We start from the raw sequence: 20,242 nt of genomic DNA, 5'->3' as shown, positions 1-20,242 counted from the left end.
TGCCCCACACACTTAGGTCAGCCAAGCTTTCTCACAGCTCCACAGGGCGCTAGGCAGGGTTTGGATCCTCAGCTCCGGGTCTGAATCAGAGACTTTCTCTTAGCTTTGCTTTTCCACAAAGTAAAATGGCTCCTCTCTTTACACCCGGCTCACGTTCTAGCTATTAGCCAAACAACAAAGGATTCTCCAAATATGGACGCAAAGAAGCATGTGCATTTTGAAGGCCACAGTGAAGCTTAAATAGCAAAAACTTATTAAAAAGAAAGCCAACAATTGACGCCAAAAGCGTGAGTCTCTTAACAGGCAGCAAGACAAAAGCCAGAAAGAGGAACAAAAAATGCATTGTAGGGGAGGGACCAGCAGGGAGGTGTAGATTTATATGGAAGGGTTGACATCATTGTTTCCCAATAATATTCAGCATGCAGGAAACAGATGGGAAAGAAGTGGTGGAAGGGCAACTTATGGTAACAGGGCTCGCTCTCTGTTTTGAATGCTGCCATTTGGAACCTAAAATGTTTTACTTTGAAAAACTGGGGATGAGAACTGTATTGCTAGAAGTTTTATTAAAGTCTAACTAAATGCTCTGAACTTATCACCCTGGCAACATATGGCAAAATGGAACTCTGCATATCAGATCTTGTCTTACTGCCAGCATAGCCGTGGTTATTTGGGTTCTGAGTAGACAAAGCCATGGAAAGGGAACTGACTGTTGGACATCCATGCTTTGAGTCCTACTTCTCCCACTTTCTGGCTTGGTGACATCAGGCAAATTATTTAACCTCTCAGAGTTGGTTCTCAAAAGATGTGGAAAGAACAGACCTTTCCACACATGTTGTAGGAAGAGGCTGAGGTTGGATACTTATGCTATATGGCTTAGAACTAATTAAGAAACAAAATTAGCATTACTTTTTTAAAGGTTTGTTTGTTTTTTTTTTTTTTTAATAATCTCTCATTTTTTGTGCTCAGGCAGGACGCAGGCACAACCAGACAAACCAGTGGCCACTCTTGCAACTATCAGCTGCTCTGTGTCTGGAGGGCAGGCTCACTCCCCTGCCAGGGAAGACAGGCTTCTATCACCCCAGCCAGCACCCCACGCCGTCCCAACCTGGCCACTGTAAGTCATCCTCAGCCACCTTCTGGCCTGAATGTCTTTCCCCCAGGGTGCAAGAGGCTGTGACATTCCAAGAATCAGGTAAAATCATGTGGTTTCTTGCCTCTAGAAGCCAACCACCTCCTCCCCATGCTTCTGTCATTCCTCACAGTCAGCTGATGTTGGCTTTATTGTGTTTTTTTCATTCCCCCACTACAAACATTCCACTCTGATGCTTCTCTCAGCTACCTCCCACACCAGCATCCCCTGCCTGAGCATCTTCTGCAGACCCACTTCACTCTGTCCTTCTTTTTGTTGTCTTCCCATCTTTTGAACCCTCTAGGCCAAGAGCAGCCTGAGAACATTTTGGTAAGCCTAAGAGCGTCTAGCTTCTTAAAGTACGATTAAATAGTTGTTGCATTGGATTGAAAGTCCCCTACAAGATAGTTTCTTACTAAAAATATGAAAATCCAGGGAAAGAAATATATACAATCACACATATATACAATTGATTCAGTCGCCTTTCACAAAAGCTCTAGGTTTATTTGTAGCTTGCCAGAACTATAGTTTATATGTCAATCTATTTTCTAGTCTCTGTAACAGTGAGAGCTGGTATATATATATATGTATATATATGTATTTTTTTCAACCCTCTCCCTCTGAGGGGTGGTGAGAGGGTGCCCCACTGAAGACATTCTGGGCCAGCATCAGGCTATGCGTGTGGTACCTGATGGTTCTGGACTCTTGCCAAGAATGCAGCTCATACCAAGGAGTAACTGCTGAGGCACAAGACAAAGGCAATGTTTCTGGGGAGTTCTGCGCAAAGCCTTAATGGTCTATGGACATTAGAACATTAAGCAATCTTGGATTCTTCATAATCCAGCACGTCAGCAAGGTCCCCCTGCTGAGCTTCCTACAAGGGCTCTAACCCTGGCTTCCTGAAGGAGGAAGCAAGGTCAATCCATCAACTGCTGTCTGTCCTCCACAGGCTCACCCTGACAGAGGCACAGTGAGCTACTAAAGTTGTGTGAGCTGCCAATGCCACCTGCCTAGAGTGGAGCTTGCCAGATACTTGCACACATAAGGCCAGTTCAAGAAGAGAACCAGGGGTACAAGAGAGACCCAGTTGGGTATCCCTCACCCTCAGGCTGTGCGGGTGCCCAGAGGGAGTGCCGGGGGTAAGGGGAGACCTGTGAAGAAGAAGAGGGTCTGGATGGACTTAAATGCTGGCGGGTTTGGACAGGAGTGTGTGAAAAGCACCTTGCAGAGGACAAAGTGCTAAGCGAATTTCAATTATAAATTATGAACATTGCTGGTCTGGGCTGGGGAAGAACAAAGCAAAAGGAGAAAAACTTCTTACAGGCTTTTTGGGGGACAAAAATGGTAAATAAATGCCAAGATATGAATAGTACAATTTGGAAGATGTGATTCCTGCCTAAGAGTGTAGCTTTAGGAATCAGATCTGGATTTTCTTTTAAACAGATATGGATTTAAATCCTGTCTTTTCCATCTTTATGATCTTAGCAAATCACTTAACCTCTTGGACCTCAGTTTTCTCCTCTGTAAAATGGAAATTAAAATATCCAATTTTTAAACATGCTGAGAATATAACTTTGTACGTGTAAAGTGACTGGCATATAGTAATAAAAAACACAGACAGTAACTCCTACTGCCAATAAATAGAACTAGGTCTGATTTGAGACTCAGCCTTCATTTCTGGGTCCCTTTTCTCCTACCAGTACAGCTCCCCCTCTTCTTCCTCCCTCCAACCATCCAGCAGCCTGATGTTCTAATCTTTATCAAAACTTGCTCTCAGAATAAAATAAATCTCATACCAATATTTATTCTCATCTGAATTGCAGCTAGCCTGTTTCTTCCTAGGGGTGCTTTATTTTAAGTCTTAGCTAAAATTGTATCCTAGGGGAAGGTTAGAGGGACAGGGGCTGCTATCCAGACTCCTGAAGTTCCAGCAGGCTGTGGCCCCCCTCTCCACCAGTCCTTGAGGCCAGCTCTTTGACAGAGGAACAGCAAGTCCAATTCAACTTGAGCCTGGCATTCAGAATGGGGTACAGGAAGAAACAACTTAGAGAGTTGGGTGGGATATGCACCCTAAACAAAAAGAAAATTAATTAGAAGGGTGGGACAAGTCAAAAAATGCTGCATCTGGCTTAAATACATGGCAAGCAAAAGAAGGAAGGAAAAAAAATTAACTTCATATTCCTGGGCCTCAAGATGGGTCTTATGTAGAAGAAAAGTGTGTCCTTGGAAAAGGGTGTGCTCAGGGTAAGCTGTTACTGTCCTGGTCCCCTGGCCCCCTGGCCCCACCCACCCCAGCCCAGATGCCAAGAGGCTCTGAAGAAATGAGCAAATGATATGGTTGGATGGGCGCTAATCCATCAACCAGAGGGACCGGAAGCAGAACTGCCTGACACACAGAATGGAGAGGCTGGTTCACACAAGGATTTCCCAGAGTCACTTTGAGGGTGAGGGTTAAGGTTTGGGTTAGGGGTTAGGGATTAGGGATTAGGGGTTAGGGTTATGGTGAGTGTCAGTGTTAGGTGTTAGGTTTAGGGTCAGGGGTCAGGGTTGGGGTTAAGGTTAGGGACCATTCAGTCCTGGTGGCTGTGCTAGGGTGGGCAGCAAGACAGTAATAGCTTACCCTATGCACACCCTCTGCTAACTCATTTATTTTTGCATCAATCTTATTATTCCCATTTCACCAGTGCCCAGGCAGAGGCCAAGGGTCTCAGTTGGGAACAAGTAAAGCAGGGATTCTATTGCAGGCAGTAGTTTCGCAGGGTACAGGGAGGCCCCAGCAAAGATGCTTGACTGGGCAGATCAGGGAAGGTTTCCAGAGCTGTCTGAAACTGAGAGCAAAGGATGAGGAATCAGTCAGGGAGATGTGATAACACTGTACCAGGCAAGAAGCTGGGAAGGAACAGGATGGAGAAAAACCACTGCCCTGCTCCCCATTTAGTGTTAAGACTTATCTCCAATGGAAAAATATTTACCTCCTTTGCTTTGTTTATATGAATGTCTAGTCTATTTCATCAGAGATCAAAGCCTTTGCATTTTCTCCTTCAACTTTTTCATCAGTTGTGACAGCTAATTTCAAAGATAACTGAGCCACTGGCTTCTGAAGGTTTGTTCACATTTTTTAGTCTGTAAATTTCTAAAAGCTGGAGCCCATCTTTCTTTCTTCCCCACTGTACTTAGCACAGTAGCTTATTAAATATTTGTTAAATAAATAAATAAAGTGAGGGCATCATTTAGTCTTAGAAACAAAGTACAGCTACATCCAAAAGTCTTATTGGCTTATTCTGGTCCTTTGAAATGCTAGGACTTATTCTCATCAAGCTTAGTATTGCATTTGTACTGACTGTTTGTTATGAATCTTCTATCATCCTTCAATTCAAATATACATATGTTATGTATACAACATATATGTATGTACAAATATATGTTATGTAAGTATTAGTATACATTTTTCTTTTGGTACTGGGGATCAAACTCAGGACCTTGTACTTGTGAGGCTGGTGGCGGAACCACTGAGCTAAATCCCTGGCCCAATATACATTTTTTTTTTGCCTGGTAAAAATGAGGAAAAATCTTCAGAAATAGTTTCACAGCTGCTGTCAAACATTCAGATGGTGAATTCAGAATGGGCCCCGCTGCTTATCCAGGGGGAAAGGGTCTGCAGACCCTGCCTCCATATCAAAGCCATCTCAGGGAGTTGCTGATTTAATTGGTCTGGGAGCAGGTCTGGGCATCAATATTTTTTATAAAGCTCCTTAGGGTGACTGTACTGTGTCACCATCATGGAGAGCCACTAGGTCAGAGCAATGTGACTTTTTATCAGGGTGCGGGTACAATGAACAAAGATGGCTCCAAAGGCGAGAGTGGGGCCAACGTGGAGGAAAACGATTTTCCACATAACCTTCTCACTTGTCCCTGGCACTGGGCCTCAGCATCTCTGAGCTCTGCTGGAAGGCTCAGAACATGTGGCTCATCCCAGGGAGGTAGTAAATGACCATGGATGCACTCTGACCTCACAGGCTGCACCCCTCCCGCCTTCCCAACCGTGGGCAACAACATAATGTGGTTTTTATTACACAGCTACAAGGAAGAGCCTTCATACTTAGTGGTCAAATAGAAGAAAAAAGAAAACTATCCCTGTTTGTTTTGGGCATCAGCAGTAAGGAAAGGGTGACCTTCTCCGTCTGTCCCAGACAGGAAGAGAAAGTCAGCTGGTTCCCAGGGGAGAGCTGGGGGTTGGGGGCAGCAGCTCTATGGTGGAGGGAAGTGAAAGAGACCTGTGGATTGTGTCAGGAGCCACCTTGTGCCACGCTGGGTGTTCTCACCAGGCCGGAGAAAAGCGATCGAAGATGGGGAGATTGGGCTGGAGATGTAGCTCAGTGGCAGAGCCCTGGATGGCATACATGAGGCGGTGGGTTCGAGCCCCAGTACTAAAAAAAAAAGAGGAGGAGGAGCAGGAAGATGAGGAGGAGGAGGAAGGAGAGGGAAAAAGGAGAAAAGTGTCCCTCCACATGAGGTCATTGTGTGGCTAGGGATGATCAGAGCAGAGTCTGAAACTGGCATCTTTGTGTACTGGCAGATACTGGACACGTGTGTGTTTGTGTGTGTGTGTGTGTGTGTGTGTGTGTGTCTTTCTAAGGGAAAGTGTTCTATTTTTCATTAGTTTCTCAAAGATTAAGGATGAAAACTGGACTTGAGCAACATCCACGCTAAACTGAACACCTATTTGTCAGATTTGTCCCACTGCAGGTGGCAGGGCTGGGCCTCAGCAGATGACAGAAGCAGCTGACATTCATTCTCTGTGCTCAGCTTGTCTGCCCAGAGCTCCCACTCAAGCTTCCCCACCCTCAGATGACCCGAGCACAGCAAACTGTCACCAGCCTGTCCTCCACTCCAGGTTGGGCTTTCTTCCCCAGTGCAAACACAGGGATTCCCTTTGTTTATCTACATCTCTGACCTTCCCTTCTGCCTTTGTGTTCCCAAACTTGCATCCATGTTTTTTCCCTGTTTCTATCTAGGTGCAATGCCCTGCCCTGGACCCGAAAAGTTCAGTGACTATGATGTCAGTCTTGAGAGACCCTGGCCAGCCTTCTGGGTATTGGCTCCCATCTTGATTTGTCACCCACAATATTCTAAGCAGGGAACAGAGTCCAGCCCTTGTCTACCACATGTTTCATAAAGTCCATGGGAGGCCAGATTATTTTAGAGGAAACTGATAGTACTAACTTTATCACTACTACACTATAATAAAACTAGCTAACTTGTCTTAGTTGTGTGTGTGTGTGGGGGGGGAGAAATCCTTATTGCTCCCATTTATATGAGCTGCTTATCATGCATGTCTTAATTTCCACATAATTTCCACTGTAAGGAATGTGGATCATTATGTGGGTCAGTGGCCTTTCATCCAAAGCTGAACCCTATTCAGGTATGTTCAGTTTTGAATGTTTGCTGATCCTGTGGCCAGGCAGTCTGCTTTCAATTTAGGGGGAAAAATCATTTGAAAAGAATGTGGCTTAGACATGGAAGCAAAGGAGGGGACGGGGCCTAATAGGCCAGGGCCCTCTGCATCTTTCATGATGAGCTGTATATCCCTAGGGGGGTCAATTTACTTCTCTGGGCTTCCTTTCCTCCTTTCCATGGTGGAAAGCCCTGAGTGCTGGCTTTCCATTTTTTTCCCTTAAGCTATAGTTCCCTTCCTTCTTTTCCTAAGCGAAACATGTAGATGCCCAATGTACAAAGCAGGTAAAAGAACAGCTGCCTCAGGGTGCTTCTGAAGTTTCGTCACAGGACCTTAAAGCTCAGGTTCATCCTATGATGTATGACTTTGTAAGAATGTGACAGGGCTAGCAAGCACCCCTATGCAGCTCTCACAGCCTTAGAGAGAAGGCCCAGAATAATACCCGCATGTGGAAGGTAGCTTGCTAGGAGCATTCCTAGTGTACCTGGAGGTTAACCCGAAGGCCCTTGCAAAACCAGATGGAGGGAAATATTTCATTGTAAATGTCTGACCATAGTGATTAAGCTGTATATTTGGAGTTTCTTCATATTAAAAACAAAACATTCAATCCAAAGGATTTATTTTTCAAATCAACCTCTCCAGATTGTTGGTGAGAATGAAATAAATTGACTCAGTTATGCCTCAATTTCTAAAGAGGCAGTTTTGGAAGCTGTGGTTCCCCAAGCTCTAAAACGCTAAAGCCATTTGTCCTAATGACACAGCAGACTCTGAACTCTTGAATACCACAGGAATATCACACCACTCACTGCAAATTACTAGGGGTGCTGAGTCTTCAAAAAAAAGGGAAGTGAAACAAAAGCACTGCACTGTTTTTGAGATGTGTACTGGATATGTGCAAATGGAATAGTTTTTGAGATTATTTTCCTGGAGGCAGAATTATTCTGCACAGTTACACAGCATTAAGTTTTCCCTTTGTTGTATCTATCCATGTATAAACACATAGCCCATATAGTGGGCTCTCTTCTCTCTCATTGAGGCTTCCAAAGACAAGGCCTTTTTGTATAAGTAAGTGCAGGGCCAGTCAGCTTTACAAAAGGAGTTATTTAATGCTCAATTTTCCCAACTTTCCTATGATTAAATACTTCTAATCTCAAATGCTGTTAGTATATTCTAGATTGTTTTCTTTTTCCCTCCCTCCAACAAATGTTTAAATTGTCTCTACTCTCCTGCCCCCCCCCTTTCAATCTGACCTTGAAAACTGAGACACTGTCCTTTTCTCTTACATATTCTCAACCATTTTAAAGTCAAGGCCCTTTGACCTTTCCAGCACAGGACTTTTGCCCACCACACCAAATACTAAGCTGAAAGCCAAGAGGAGGTAGTCTGGAGGAAGGGGTGGGAAGGGGGTACTTATATTTGGCATCGGTTCAGAAATTCGGAAAATGTTTGTACAACCACTCTCCCAGCCAGGATCCCCCCCTCCCCCCACCGCTTTCTAGCACATCAATAAAAAAAGGACGTGAGCGGATGAAATCCGAGAGTCCAGGAGGGACAGCTAAGGCGGTCACAACTGTACACTCGGGCAGCCCGCTGACCACCGCCCCACACGTCCACCTCTCATCCCTCCCTGCTGACATCCAAAGTGTAGGCTCCTCACTTCTTCTCCACCCCCGGGATGGCCAGTGAAATTGGCAACAGCACTGCCCATTAACGGCTCAGGAGAGACACCCGAACCACCAACGCAGCCCATGCACGTCGGGGTGGCAGCTCTGTGCACCTAAGAATCAAGTATGTTCTTTAAGAAGAAGAAGAAAAAAAAAAGTACAACGAGAGCACAAGCCTGGAATACATTAACTTGTGAACTGAATCCAACACACCCCAAGAGAATCCACCGCTCCCTCCAACAAAAGGGGGTCGGGAGGAGGCACTTTACCATCCTGTCCTGAGCTCTCCAGATATTCGGTCAGGTCACAGCCAAACGCGGTGGCGGCTCCCTTGCGTTTCACCTTCTGCTTGGCACCCTTGTTCTTCATGAGTTAGTCCGCAGAGGCTGCCTCGGTGCCCCTCCCTCTGCTCAGCCCCGCGCGGACGGCGGGCTCGGGTTCGATCACGGGCTGCGGCGCGGCGCCGGGGTCCGCATGGGCGAGGGAGCGGGGACGGGGCGCGGGGCGCTGCGCACTGAGCCTGCGATCCGCCCCGGGCGCCTCCCGGGCCGCCCGCTGCTCGCAGTGTCACTTCCTCGCTGGGCGTCCCGGGGCTCTCCCGGCTCCGGCGGGCTCTCCGGGCGCAGGTCCTCTGCTCCACGGAGAGGCCGAGCTCTCCTCTGTGCCCGGGACGCGCGGGCGGGCGCGGCGAGGGGCGCGGACCCAGCCCCGGGCCGCGCTGGTCTTCGGCCCTGGGCCCGCGGTCTGGCCTTCAGACGGCTCTGGAAAAGCGAAAAACAAGCATCCTGTCTCCCTCGCCCGCCCTCACGCCTTCCTTTTTTTCCTGTCTTACAAATCCTAGGCTCATCCAGCTCAGGAAGCGCTGGAAGGAAGTTAGCTAGAGAGGGGGGCGGAGGGTGGAAACTTTTGGCAGCCCGGTGCCTGCGCGTTGGGAGCCGGAGGAAGTAGGTGGGTGGGTGAAGGAGAGCGCTCCCTCCCCGGGGGCCGGTCCCGACTCCGGGCTCTCCGGCTGGCCCAGAGGAAGTCGCTGCGCTCCCCCGGGGACCCGCAGCCCCGCGCCGCCTCGGGTCCGGCGCTCGGCTCTCGGAGCCGCCCAGGAGGAGGTGCCCCGCGTTCCCAGGGGGCGGGAGGGGCGCTCGGGACCCGGCCTGAGGCTTATCCCCGCTGTCATCCCGTCTTTGACACTTTCTATTTCAGTGCCTGCCTCTTCCCTCCACAAACACTTAAGAGTCAGGACAGAAACAAAGACGGGGACCCCAGGGGAGGAACCTGTCGGGCCGGGGATTCACGCTGGCCACTCCTACCCAGCCCCTGGGATCCAGGTACCCCCAGGCCCTCCCTTCCCACTGCGGGGAACAGAGGCTGCTGCTTTGCTACCAGGGCCAGGAAAGTCAAATTTCTAGTCACAGGTCCAAGAGCACAGACATATGCGCTCACACGCACTGCGCATCATTGCAAAGTGTGCTAAATATAAGTGATGGGGGGGCTGGTGGTGGTTAGGATTTAAGAAACCTCTTATAGTTTAGCATAATGTAGAGGAAACAGTCTCTGAATTGTTTCATAATTTGTCTCAAGTTGTTTCAGGAGGGCTTGTTTTTCCTTCTCCAGTTAGATTTAAAATTCCTTGACTTCTGTGTACTCAGCACACAGTAAGCACTCAAATTCTTGTGATTTAACCATTTGAGGATTAGATTAAACTTCCTGTATAAATTCAAATCCATATATAGGCTTGAAGCGTAGGGATATATACACAGCTCAGATTGCTGCCAAAAGCTTTATGTACAGTATTTTAGTTACTGAATCCCTCACAGTCGCTCCTGTGTTGCCATTGACAGTTTATGAACTTTGACCCTTGGCCTTTCTGTATGTCAGGTCACAACCTGATGGCCACTGTACCAAAACTGCCATACAGGTGTGTTTGGTTTGGCACATGCTATGGTTTAATTTTTTAAAAAATTAATAGCCAACATTAAAGAGTTAAAAATTTTTTTACATAATCTGGATAATCTGGATTTCTGCCTTCTCTTGCAAAAGAAAGGAAGATCTGGTTATACCGCAAGTGCATTCCCATATGGCAAGGGCTGCTGATGCCCAGTCACAATGGCCCCTTGGGAAACGAACCTTCCAGTTTTGCAGCCTCAACTGCCCTCTTTGCACCTGGCTGGCCCCTAAACCCACCTGATTTGCACCCCAACCCCTAAACTCTCTCTATAGTCTCTCTTTCCTTCCATTTCTCTGTCCGTGTCCGTTTCAGTGCCAGCAGTACCAGTCTTGGCCAGACATCTTCATGTCACCACTGACTCATTTCTCTGTTGCCACCCCCACCTCCAAGCTAGTCCCGCCCAGAGGATGAGTCCTTCAAAATGTCCCTCAGCCAGGGCTCGTCTATCCAGGCCCACTGGAAAAGATCATCTACTCCTTAGTTGTTAGAATAATTCCTAGAGGAACTGACTGAGAGCAGACTCCTCCCACTTCATCTGTCCTCCACAGCAAGAGGACTACAGGATCTTCCTGAAGTGTGGTGGCTGTTGTCTGCCTGCTTGCTCAGAACCCTTAGTGACTCCGTTTCCTAGTGCCACGGCAGCAGTTTTTAGGCATTCTGTGAGCTGCCGATTTCCTGGCATGCAAAGTTATATGGAGATAGTGTAAGAATGTTAACTGAAGGGGTAAATAGACTATTTGGTGATCATGTAAATTAGGCTTCTGGTGGATTGTCAGGATGTAGATTTCCTAGAAAAGCACTGTCCTTACAGGGAGATACCACTGAAGGGATTTGTGGTTTTGTACAATCTCATTATCTGTACCTGTTGAGGAGTGATACCCATCCAAGTATCGAAGTGTGCCATCTTCTTCCTTCATCACCAAGAATGCTAACAGCTATCTTTGCTGTAAGTAGGTATAGACGACAGGGGCACTGGAATGTTTTAGTGTCAAGTGATCTGAGTTCTTCTGTTAGCTGGTTTGTCCATAAAAGCATATTCAGCTGTCAACAATTTCTGCATTTTCCCTCCTCTTTTAGCAACTAATTAAATGCTCTTATAGGACTCTCTGCCCATGGGCTGTTATGAGGGGTTCTAATTCCATGTGCCAGGGAGCTAGAGTGGTAGCTTACTCTCTGGCTGAGTACATTTCCTTCCCCACTTCCCCTGCACCCCAGCCTCCCCTGCACTGAAGGGAGTCTGTGTGGTATCTCGAGGTGGGACCACCCAGGAGATGAGGCTTTTCTGGGAGACAGGCTCAGAGGTGCCCAGAGATTCTAAAGATAGGAGAGGATGAGGGTGACCACAGCAAAGGGGCTTCTAAAAAGTTATATATTCCGAGCTCCAGTACTGCGTTTCCCTGTGTATGGGTTCCTCGACTTACGTCATGTTGCAAAAGTTTGCCTATAAATGTCTAAATGAGGTTGAATTAGATTCCTTAGTGGGGAGGGCCAAGAATTTAGCTCAGTGGCACCGAACATGTCTCAAAAGTGCAAGTTCTGAGTTTGATCCTCGGTACCAAAAAAACAAAAAGATTCCTTAGAGGGGCTGGAGGGGTTGTAGAGGGCCCTATTACCAATCCCTCATCAAATACAGCTGAGTGAAGGGAGGTCAGCTTGATGTGAAAGAAGGAATTCGAACCAGAATCAGTCTCCCATCCTGAGATCCTGTTGCCCTACCATCTCTGTAACTGTGAAAGCCAGCATTGATTCTAAAAGGGCCTCAAGGGCAAGTGGGCACAGTTCGAAGAATGGAGGAGCTAGGGCTAGTGGCCCAGGTCTTTAATGCCAGCAGTCAGGAGGCTGAGGCAGGAGGACCGAGAGTTCAAGGCCAACCTGGGCCAACTAGCATGTTTGAGGCCGACCTGGACTACATAGGGAGACCCTGTCTCAAAAAACAAACAAAAGGAATTGAGAAGAAGGGGACTTTAAATGACCAGTCTCAGACTAAATGTTGAAGAATAGACTCAATCATTATATAATTTCCTCTCTCTCTCTTTCTCCATATATATGTATGTATATATGTACTATATATATTCCTTTTATATATATATTCCTTTTCAGTTACTGAAGTTGCAAAACTGCATTCATCAGGGAGAGGGAGAGGGAGAGAGACTGGCATTCATCCTCACATCCATATCTCAGAATACAATTCAATTTTGGAGGCTAGTAAGTGTAAAAACCTTTTTTTTGGAGAACGATAAAACATACTTTTCTATACATCAAGGACCATATGAAAACAAAGTACAGGAGGAAATGTTCTTTGATAGCATAAAATTCAGGACTGAGCAGAAACTGGGAGGTTAGGATTAGAGGTGAGGTGAGGCATCTACATATAGCATTTGAAATTATTTGAGAAAAATTTCCCCACCAATATTTTAGTTTTACTCTTAATTTCTTTGTGCTGAGTACTGTATTGTTAAAAAAAAAAAAGAGAGGGCCAGGGATTTAGCTCAGCAGTTTCGCCACCTGCTGCGCAAGCACAAGGACCTGAGTTTGATCCCCGGTACAAAAAAAAAAGAGAGAGAGAGAAAGGGAGAGAAGTCTTTTATGTTCTACTGAGTGTTTTGAAAATGACATTTGACCCATATGGATAGTTTTGGCATTAAAGGGGTCTTTAGGATTTCAGAAGTGATGATCAAATCAGAGGGCACAAGACCCCCTTGTCCCTGTATACCATGGGCCCTGGATCTCCCAAACAGCAGCAGGACACTTCCTTCCTAGAGCCACATGTGGCAAAGGAACTTCACAAGACGGGAAAGAGAGCCAAGTGCCCTGGGTTGAATTACTATTATACCCACGTCTGAATCTGCTCAGTGTCCAGCCTCAGGCCCTAGGTCTGAATTTGGATCTGTTTGGCTTGAGGCTTCTGTCAGAGGCCCAGAGGGAAAACTGTTGGGCCTGTTCCCACAGGCAGCAGCCTCCAGGGACCTGGCAGGATCTGCCTTGAGGACCTAGCTGTGGGTTCTAGGGTCCCTCTCAGCAGCTGGGTTTGAGAGGATTTCTCCTGCCCTGGGTACTATTGTTGGAGTTCCCAAACTGGACAGTCTTTGGGTAGTAAACCTTCATTCCTCACAGAATATGGAAGTCCTCAGGACAGAGACTGACAAGACTACTTGACTTATTTCAATAATCTTGGTTTTGTTTTGTTGCCTCATTCTGCATCAGTATCCCCTTTCACTCTGTTCGGAACCCGATTTGGACACATCACCCGCTTTCTGTCCTGAGGAAAGACAACCATAGGAGGAGCAGAACTGTGGTTCTGAGCTCCATCTGTCTCCCTCCAGGGTGTCTGAACCCTGGAGCAGGCGATTTCTGAGGTGGGTGGGGAACTGTCCCAGTCCCGTTCATTGTGTTCCATAGTTTCCTGTACACTGCCTGTAACCCTTTACCAATCTGCCAGGCGCCTTTAAACACAAAAGGGAGGAGATGGGGGAAGGGAGCTCTGAGGAAAAACATCCCTATAAATAGCCCTCTTGAACAAAATTGTTTTCCCAATACACAGTTGTTGTTAGGCCTTGACGCCCTGTAATCTCCGTCTGCATTCTCCTCCCCTTCCACTTTGGCCTTCCTCTCCAGGCCTGGTTTTCCTCCTCTGTCTCCTCTAGGAGATGCACATGCTTAGAGGTTCTGATTCCCCACATACTCCTCCCAGCCCTGGACATGCAAACTGTGGGCTCAGGTTGACCTGGGGTTTGTACCTGACTCTATCAGTTATTTGCTTCCTGTCCTTGGTTTGGGTTCATCCAGTTTTTTGATGTCTCTTTTCCATTTCCCCATCATTTTCCTTGTCCCATATAAAACACATTCCTAAGACTTTTATGTTTATTCCATTTTAACTTATTCATGCCTTCCCCAGTTCCCACGTGGTTTGAGATGATTGGCTTTATATTTACTGTACTATGTGCTTTAGAATCCAGAGACATTTTCGGAAAGAGTAAGATTGTCTCTTGCTAAACAGTTTCCTTCTGTGGAGGGTACAGTGTCTCTTGTGGGTGGCTTGGGAAGGAGCTTTGGTTGTGGCTCACACTCTTGCATCTCTGCTGCCTCAGGACCTGCTTTCATTCCTACCTTGGGAACACAGGACGCAGAGATTAGTATGGGGACAGAAATTGTAATAGGTTACAGATACAAGTTACCCACTATAAGTGATTGTACCCCTAACATACTGAATAGTTTTGAGTGGGTAACAGAATCCAGTTGTTTTTCATTATGCCTCATATATATTTATAAGTTTGTGGAGTTTGGGAGTAGTGCGAAAGTGGTCCCAGTTTGTAATCAAAATCACACTTGAAAAATCTTACATATATTTCAGGGAACATTCTGCTTTTTTTGTTTTTTTTTTTTTTTTTTGGTACCAGGGATCAAACTCGGGTCCTTGCGCTTGCGCAGCAGGTGCCAGAACCACTGAGCTAAATCCTCGGCCTGTTTTGTTTTGTTTTTGAGACAGGGCTTTGCAATGTAGTCCAAGCTGGCCTTGAACTCTAGGTGATCCTCCTACCTCAGCCTCTTGAGTGCAGTGTGATTGTAGGCATGTACCACCACGCCAGGCTACATTCTGCTTCTTTTTTTTTTTCAATTCTTACTACATAAATATTTAGTTCTTTGTAAAGATCCTAAAAGAAGCTAGTCAAATTTACACAAATCTGCTTTACTTTCACACCTTTTGAAAGGTAAGATGTGGTTGTATGTATGAATATATAGCTATATCTATATCTGTCTTTTCTCTATGTCTGTGTCTATATCTATATATAGCATATTAATTTAATTTCATAGGAAGTCCTTTTCTGGTTTCATGGGACCTGATTATTTAAAGCAGTTATAACTTTTGGTTGTAATTCTAGATATGTAGCATAATTTTTTCAATTAGTGCCCACCAGGGGATATTTAAAAACCTTTCAGGTGACATAAGCATGTCAGAATTTACTGTAAATGATTTCCTACTTTCCCCAGACTGTCCTGATTCAAACATTCTGACCTGCCTTCAAACCATGTGCCAAAGGATGTGTCCTGATTTTTGCTTTAGAAATATGATAAATGTTATGGGTTGAATTCTGTCCCTCCAAAATTCTTATGCTGAAGTCCTAACCCCTAGTGCCTTGGAACATGGCTTTATTTGGAAATAGAATGGTTGCAATGTAATTAGCTAAGATGGAGTCAAGGGCTGAAGATGTAGCTCAGTGATAGAGCATTTCCTTAGCATGTGAGGGTCCTGGATCTAACTCTCAGCAACCACTCCCCACCACTACCACCAAAAGAAAAGAAAAGAAAAGAAAAGAAAAAAAAGATGCAATCAAACTCAGCCTATGTAACAGATGCCCTTATACAGGGGGTAGTGAAGGAAGAATGCCATGGTAAAATGAAGGCAACTGTAGTGGCATTTCTTCAGGGCAAAGAACATCAGGAATAGCTAAGAAGCCACCAGGAAATCAGGAAGAGGCATCCGATAGATTTTTCTCCCACTCTTCAGAAGGAACCAACCAGTACTGAGGATATAGCTCAGTGACACCGCACTTGCCTGGCAAGCACAAGGTCCTGAGTTTGATCCCCAGTACTGAAAAAAAAAAAAAAAGAACTAACCCTGTGGCTACTTTGATTTCAGACTTCTAGAGTCCAGAACTCTAAGGCAATATATTGTGATTGTTTATAATTCTTGCTTCTTTGTAATTGGCAGTGCTAGCAAACTAATACAGCTAGCACAATTAAGGAGCAGAACTACTACCCTCAGCCCTGCTTTGGAACTTGTTATTATTGATCAAATTGGAAATAACTATTCTCAAATGTCCCTTTTGATGGAGGCCCCAGGAAATATCTATATCTCCAGCGGAATGAATGTTAAGCAATTTCATGCAAACAAATGCTCATTTTAGCGAGGAGCTTCAATGGAGGGTAAGAAGAACTGCTATGGAAATAGTCTAGGATTCACCTGATTTAGAGGATGATGGGGTCTCGGAGTTTGAGGAGGCTCCTTCACACATGCCATAGTCCCCCTTAATCCATAGGAGAGAAGGAAGTTTCAAGACCCCCAGAGGATGCCTGAAGCCTCAGAGAGCATCAAACTTTAATTTACTATGTTTTTTCCCTATATGTACAAAATATGATAAAAACTCTATGGTGAATATTTAAATAAAAATGTTTTAAAATTGTTATAGTAAAAGACACATTGTCATTAATCCCCATCAGATATTACCCCCTCTCTTTGAATATACTTAGCCTGTTGTTCTTGCCACTTTCTGAAGCAGTTCTGGAATTCCTCTTTCATGAATGTCTTTTCATGGCTACCTTGATGCCTGTAATTCCAAACATTTACTGTAATTTCTGTCAAGTAAAAACATTACAGTGTGTCCTCATCCATCTTACTCACTGGAGTGAACCTGTGTGACTTTGATCTCTTTCTCAAGGTCAAAATGACCATAAAAGATAAACATTTTGAATTGGTTCAGGACACTGAGGCATCCAGGACAGTGCAGCTAATGACATTCAAGAGACAGGACTTCCAGCGCTGCTTCAGACAGTGACAAGTATGATGAGAGAAGTGTGTTTGAAGTGGGGGGGAGTATTTTGAGGGAGATTAATGGCAATATACCTTTTGCTGTAGTTATATTTTAAACATTCACTGTATGTTTTGATCATACCTTGTACATATGGTAAAGTTTAATTCAGAAATTAGGAATAGTAAGAGATTAACAACTATAACTAATAACAGTATTAGTTTTTATATATATATATATTGTGCGTGTGTGTATGTGTTTGGTTTTTTTTATGCTTTACATTATATATTTGTGTCAAAGGCGTATAAGACTCACTTTGTTGGACTTAAGAACGAATCTGATTTATGAACCTTCTCCTGGAACCGAATTCATTTGTAAGTTAGGGACTCGCTGTATTTAAAACTTACAAATTATTTTTTTCTAGAATTTCCTATTTAATATTTTTAGACTGCAGTGGACCACAGGTAACTGACTCTGTGGATAAGAGGGAACTACTGTACTTCCACTTTTTGAAGGACACCAAAGCCTTTCTCTTGGGGCATGAGAACAAGGAACCTCTTTGGACCCTCTATAATAGACCTTCAGCTTCCTGCAGAGGTTCCTCTGGCTCTGGATCTTCGTTCTTCTGTCTCCTCCTTTAGCTCTGTAGAAAATTGTTAAATTATCTTCTTTCTTATTCCAGGGGTGGAATACTGAAAATTTTGAGTCTATGATATCTGATCATTGCATTCCACATTTTCACTGATTCATTGAGTCATAAGTTTACAGAGCATCCTTGGCATGTCAGGGACTGGGTTTGGCGCTGAGGACATAAAGTTGGAAAGATGCCACCTACACTCTCATGGAATGCTCACCTATATGGCAGGACAGCCAGGCCCAGTGTGAAATAGATAGCACGGTGATACACTGAAGTAACAGTGCCTGGTTGCTGGCAGGGACTGAAAGGCCTTTTTAGAGGAAGGAATCCTCATGGAGACGCGTGTAAGTAGATGATTGCTGGAGATTCTGGGGAGAAGGCTTTCAAGACAGCAAGGATAGGATTGTTTTAGAGGTCCAGAGGTATGTGAGATAGATTTGTTCTGGGACTGGAAGCCAAGTCAGTGTGGTTTGGGTGGGAGAGGTTGGTGGCATGTCTAGCTTGTGCTGAGAGAGGAGCTAGATGAGGTGGGACTACATGCCCCTGTAGAGTCCAAAGCTGGGTGTGGTGGTGCACACCTGTAATCCCAGCACTCTGGAGGCTGAGGCAGGATAATCTGGAGTTCATGGCATTCTGGAGTAAATAGTGAGACTGTCTCAAAAAACCAACAATAAAAAAGTCAAGTCCAGAGTGAGACCTGGTATTGAGGAGGCTACATCTGGTGGTACTGCAGGGCAGGGAGGAAGGTGGATCATTGCAGGGATGAGCATTCCTCTTTGGCTCCTTCCCATGTACCTTAGTAAGAAGTGGAAATGAATCATGGTTAAATGCTTGGTTTCCAGAGTGAAGCTACTTAGAATCCAGTCCTGGTCTTGTCATTCTCTTTAGTCCCACAATTAGTTTTGAAGACTAGACATGAAACCAGGTAGTTTAGTAAGGGAACTTTATTTATTTGCATTAATACTGTTATTTTGTATGGAAAAGATATTGTAGTAGATTCTAGAAGTGTTGGAGACATGTTTAGACTCTCTTCTTAGAAATTATTTGTGAGACCATCATCACAAAGTTAACTGGCATAATCACAAAACTGAATATAATATAATCTTGGCCTTTCAAAAGTTTGACTTGAAGTATTAAATTGCTCCAGACTTTCGCAAGGGGATCTCAGAAATTGTTAACATTTGAGATGTGGGTTTGCCATCTAGTGGGCATTTTTAAAAATTAATTTTATTGGTACATTTTAGGTATACAATATAATGACATTCATCATTGGAAATTTGCACCTTTACATAACCTCTCTTGGTTCTTATTTTGTGACCATTCCCCTGCCCTCCCTTCAACCTTTCCATCCCTTCCTATTTACAAAGACTTTGTTTCCATTTTTTCATTTTCTCATATTAATTCCAACTCCTTCTTTACTTTCCCTTACCCTCCCACTTTGCCTTCAACTTTGCCCCTTTTCTTCCTATTTCACATTATCTATTATACCTTTTAGACCTTATTTACACTTTCAGTTTCTCACACTGGAGAAACTATTCGGTATTTACAAATGTGTGTCCTATTTTTTTCACTTAAGAGTATCGCCTCAATGTGCATCCATTTAGCTATAAATGTTTCTAATTTCTCATTTTTGATGGCTGAGTAGTACTCCATTTTATTTCAAAAAAACCCCACATTTTCTTTATCCAGTCTCCAGTAGATGAGCAATTGGGCTGCTTCCAAGTTTTAGCTATCACAAACTGCTGCTATGAACATGGGTGCACATATATCACTGTGGTATGATTCTTTTAATTCTTTGGGGAAGATACCCAGCAGGGGAATAGTGGGGCCAAATGGGACTTTCAGTCATAGTTCTTTGAGGCATCTCTATACTGATTTCGACAGTGGTTACACCAGTCTACACTCCTACCAGCAGTGGAGTAGTGTTCCTCATTCCCCACAGACCCACCAGCATTTCTTATTAGTTGCTTACATGATAGCAGCCATTCTTTCTGGGGTGAGGTGGAATCTCAGCTTTGTTTTCATTTGCATCTCTCGAATGACCAGTGATGTTGAACATTTTTTCATGTATTTATTTGCTATTTCGACTTCTTTGTCTGAGAAATATCTGTTCATTTCAGATGCCTATTTTTGGATTGGGTCTTTAAATTTGGGAGGTCTGATTTTTTTAAGTTCTTTATAGATTCGAGATAGTAGACCTTTGTCTGAGAAACAGCAGGTGAACATTTTTCCCCACATTGTAAGTTGTCTCTTTACTCTGTTGGTGGTTTCTCTTGCTGTGCAGAAGCTTTTTAATAAGAAGAGATCACACTTTTTGATTGTTTGTGTGAGTTCATAAAATTTGTTCATAAAATCCTTCCCTACACCAATGTCTTCAAGACTTCTACCTAACCTCTGTTCCAGCCGGTTCAGTGTTTCTGTTTTAATATTTAGATCTTTAATCCATTTTGATTTTAGTTTAGTGCATGGTGAGATATGTAGGACTAGGGTTTTATTTTTTTTTGGATAAAAATAAAGCTTTTATTTGTCTTTTCTAGTCTGAATGTCTTTTTTTGTATTAAATTCTTTTATTGGTACATTGTAGATATACAACACAATTACATTTCTCATTGGGAATTGTACCTTTACATAATGCATCTTGGTTCTTATTTTTTCCCCATTCCTAGCCCTCCCTTCACGCCCTCCACCCTTCCCTATTTACAAAGACTTTATTTCCATTTCTCATCATTTTTTCCTTTCCCTTCTTTCATTTCCCCTGCCCCTCCCACTACCCTTACCCCTTTGGACCTTTTCTTCCTGTTTTACATTATCAATTATTCATTCTAATAATTGGTACATTTTAGGTATACAATATAATGACATTCATCATTGGAAATTTGCACCTTTAC

At 44.4% G+C, this 20,242-nt stretch overlaps 1 protein-coding gene across 1 annotated transcript in view; it reads right to left on the bottom strand.

Moving 5' to 3' along the window:
- The window catches only part of Arhgap31 (Rho GTPase activating protein 31), a 120,737-nt gene extending 112,045 nt beyond the window's left edge, over window positions 1–8,692 (bottom strand). Inside the window, exon 1 of the mRNA XM_004835673.4 lies at window positions 8,518–8,692. Coding sequence (XP_004835730.2) covers window positions 8,518–8,617 — 100 coding nt within the window. The 5' untranslated portion in view covers window positions 8,618–8,692. The remainder of the gene's footprint in view (window positions 1–8,517) is intronic.
- Window positions 8,693–20,242: the final 11,550 nt, after the last annotated feature.

Source organism: Heterocephalus glaber, unplaced genomic scaffold (assembly GCF_053883595.1).
Source record: "Heterocephalus glaber isolate CG9 unplaced genomic scaffold, H.glaber_assembly_v1.0 deba00000122, whole genome shotgun sequence".
NCBI classification, from domain to species: Eukaryota; Metazoa; Chordata; class Mammalia; order Rodentia; family Bathyergidae; genus Heterocephalus; species Heterocephalus glaber.
Note: the sequence above shows the minus strand (reverse complement) of the source record. Positions and strands in the feature narration are given on the sequence as shown.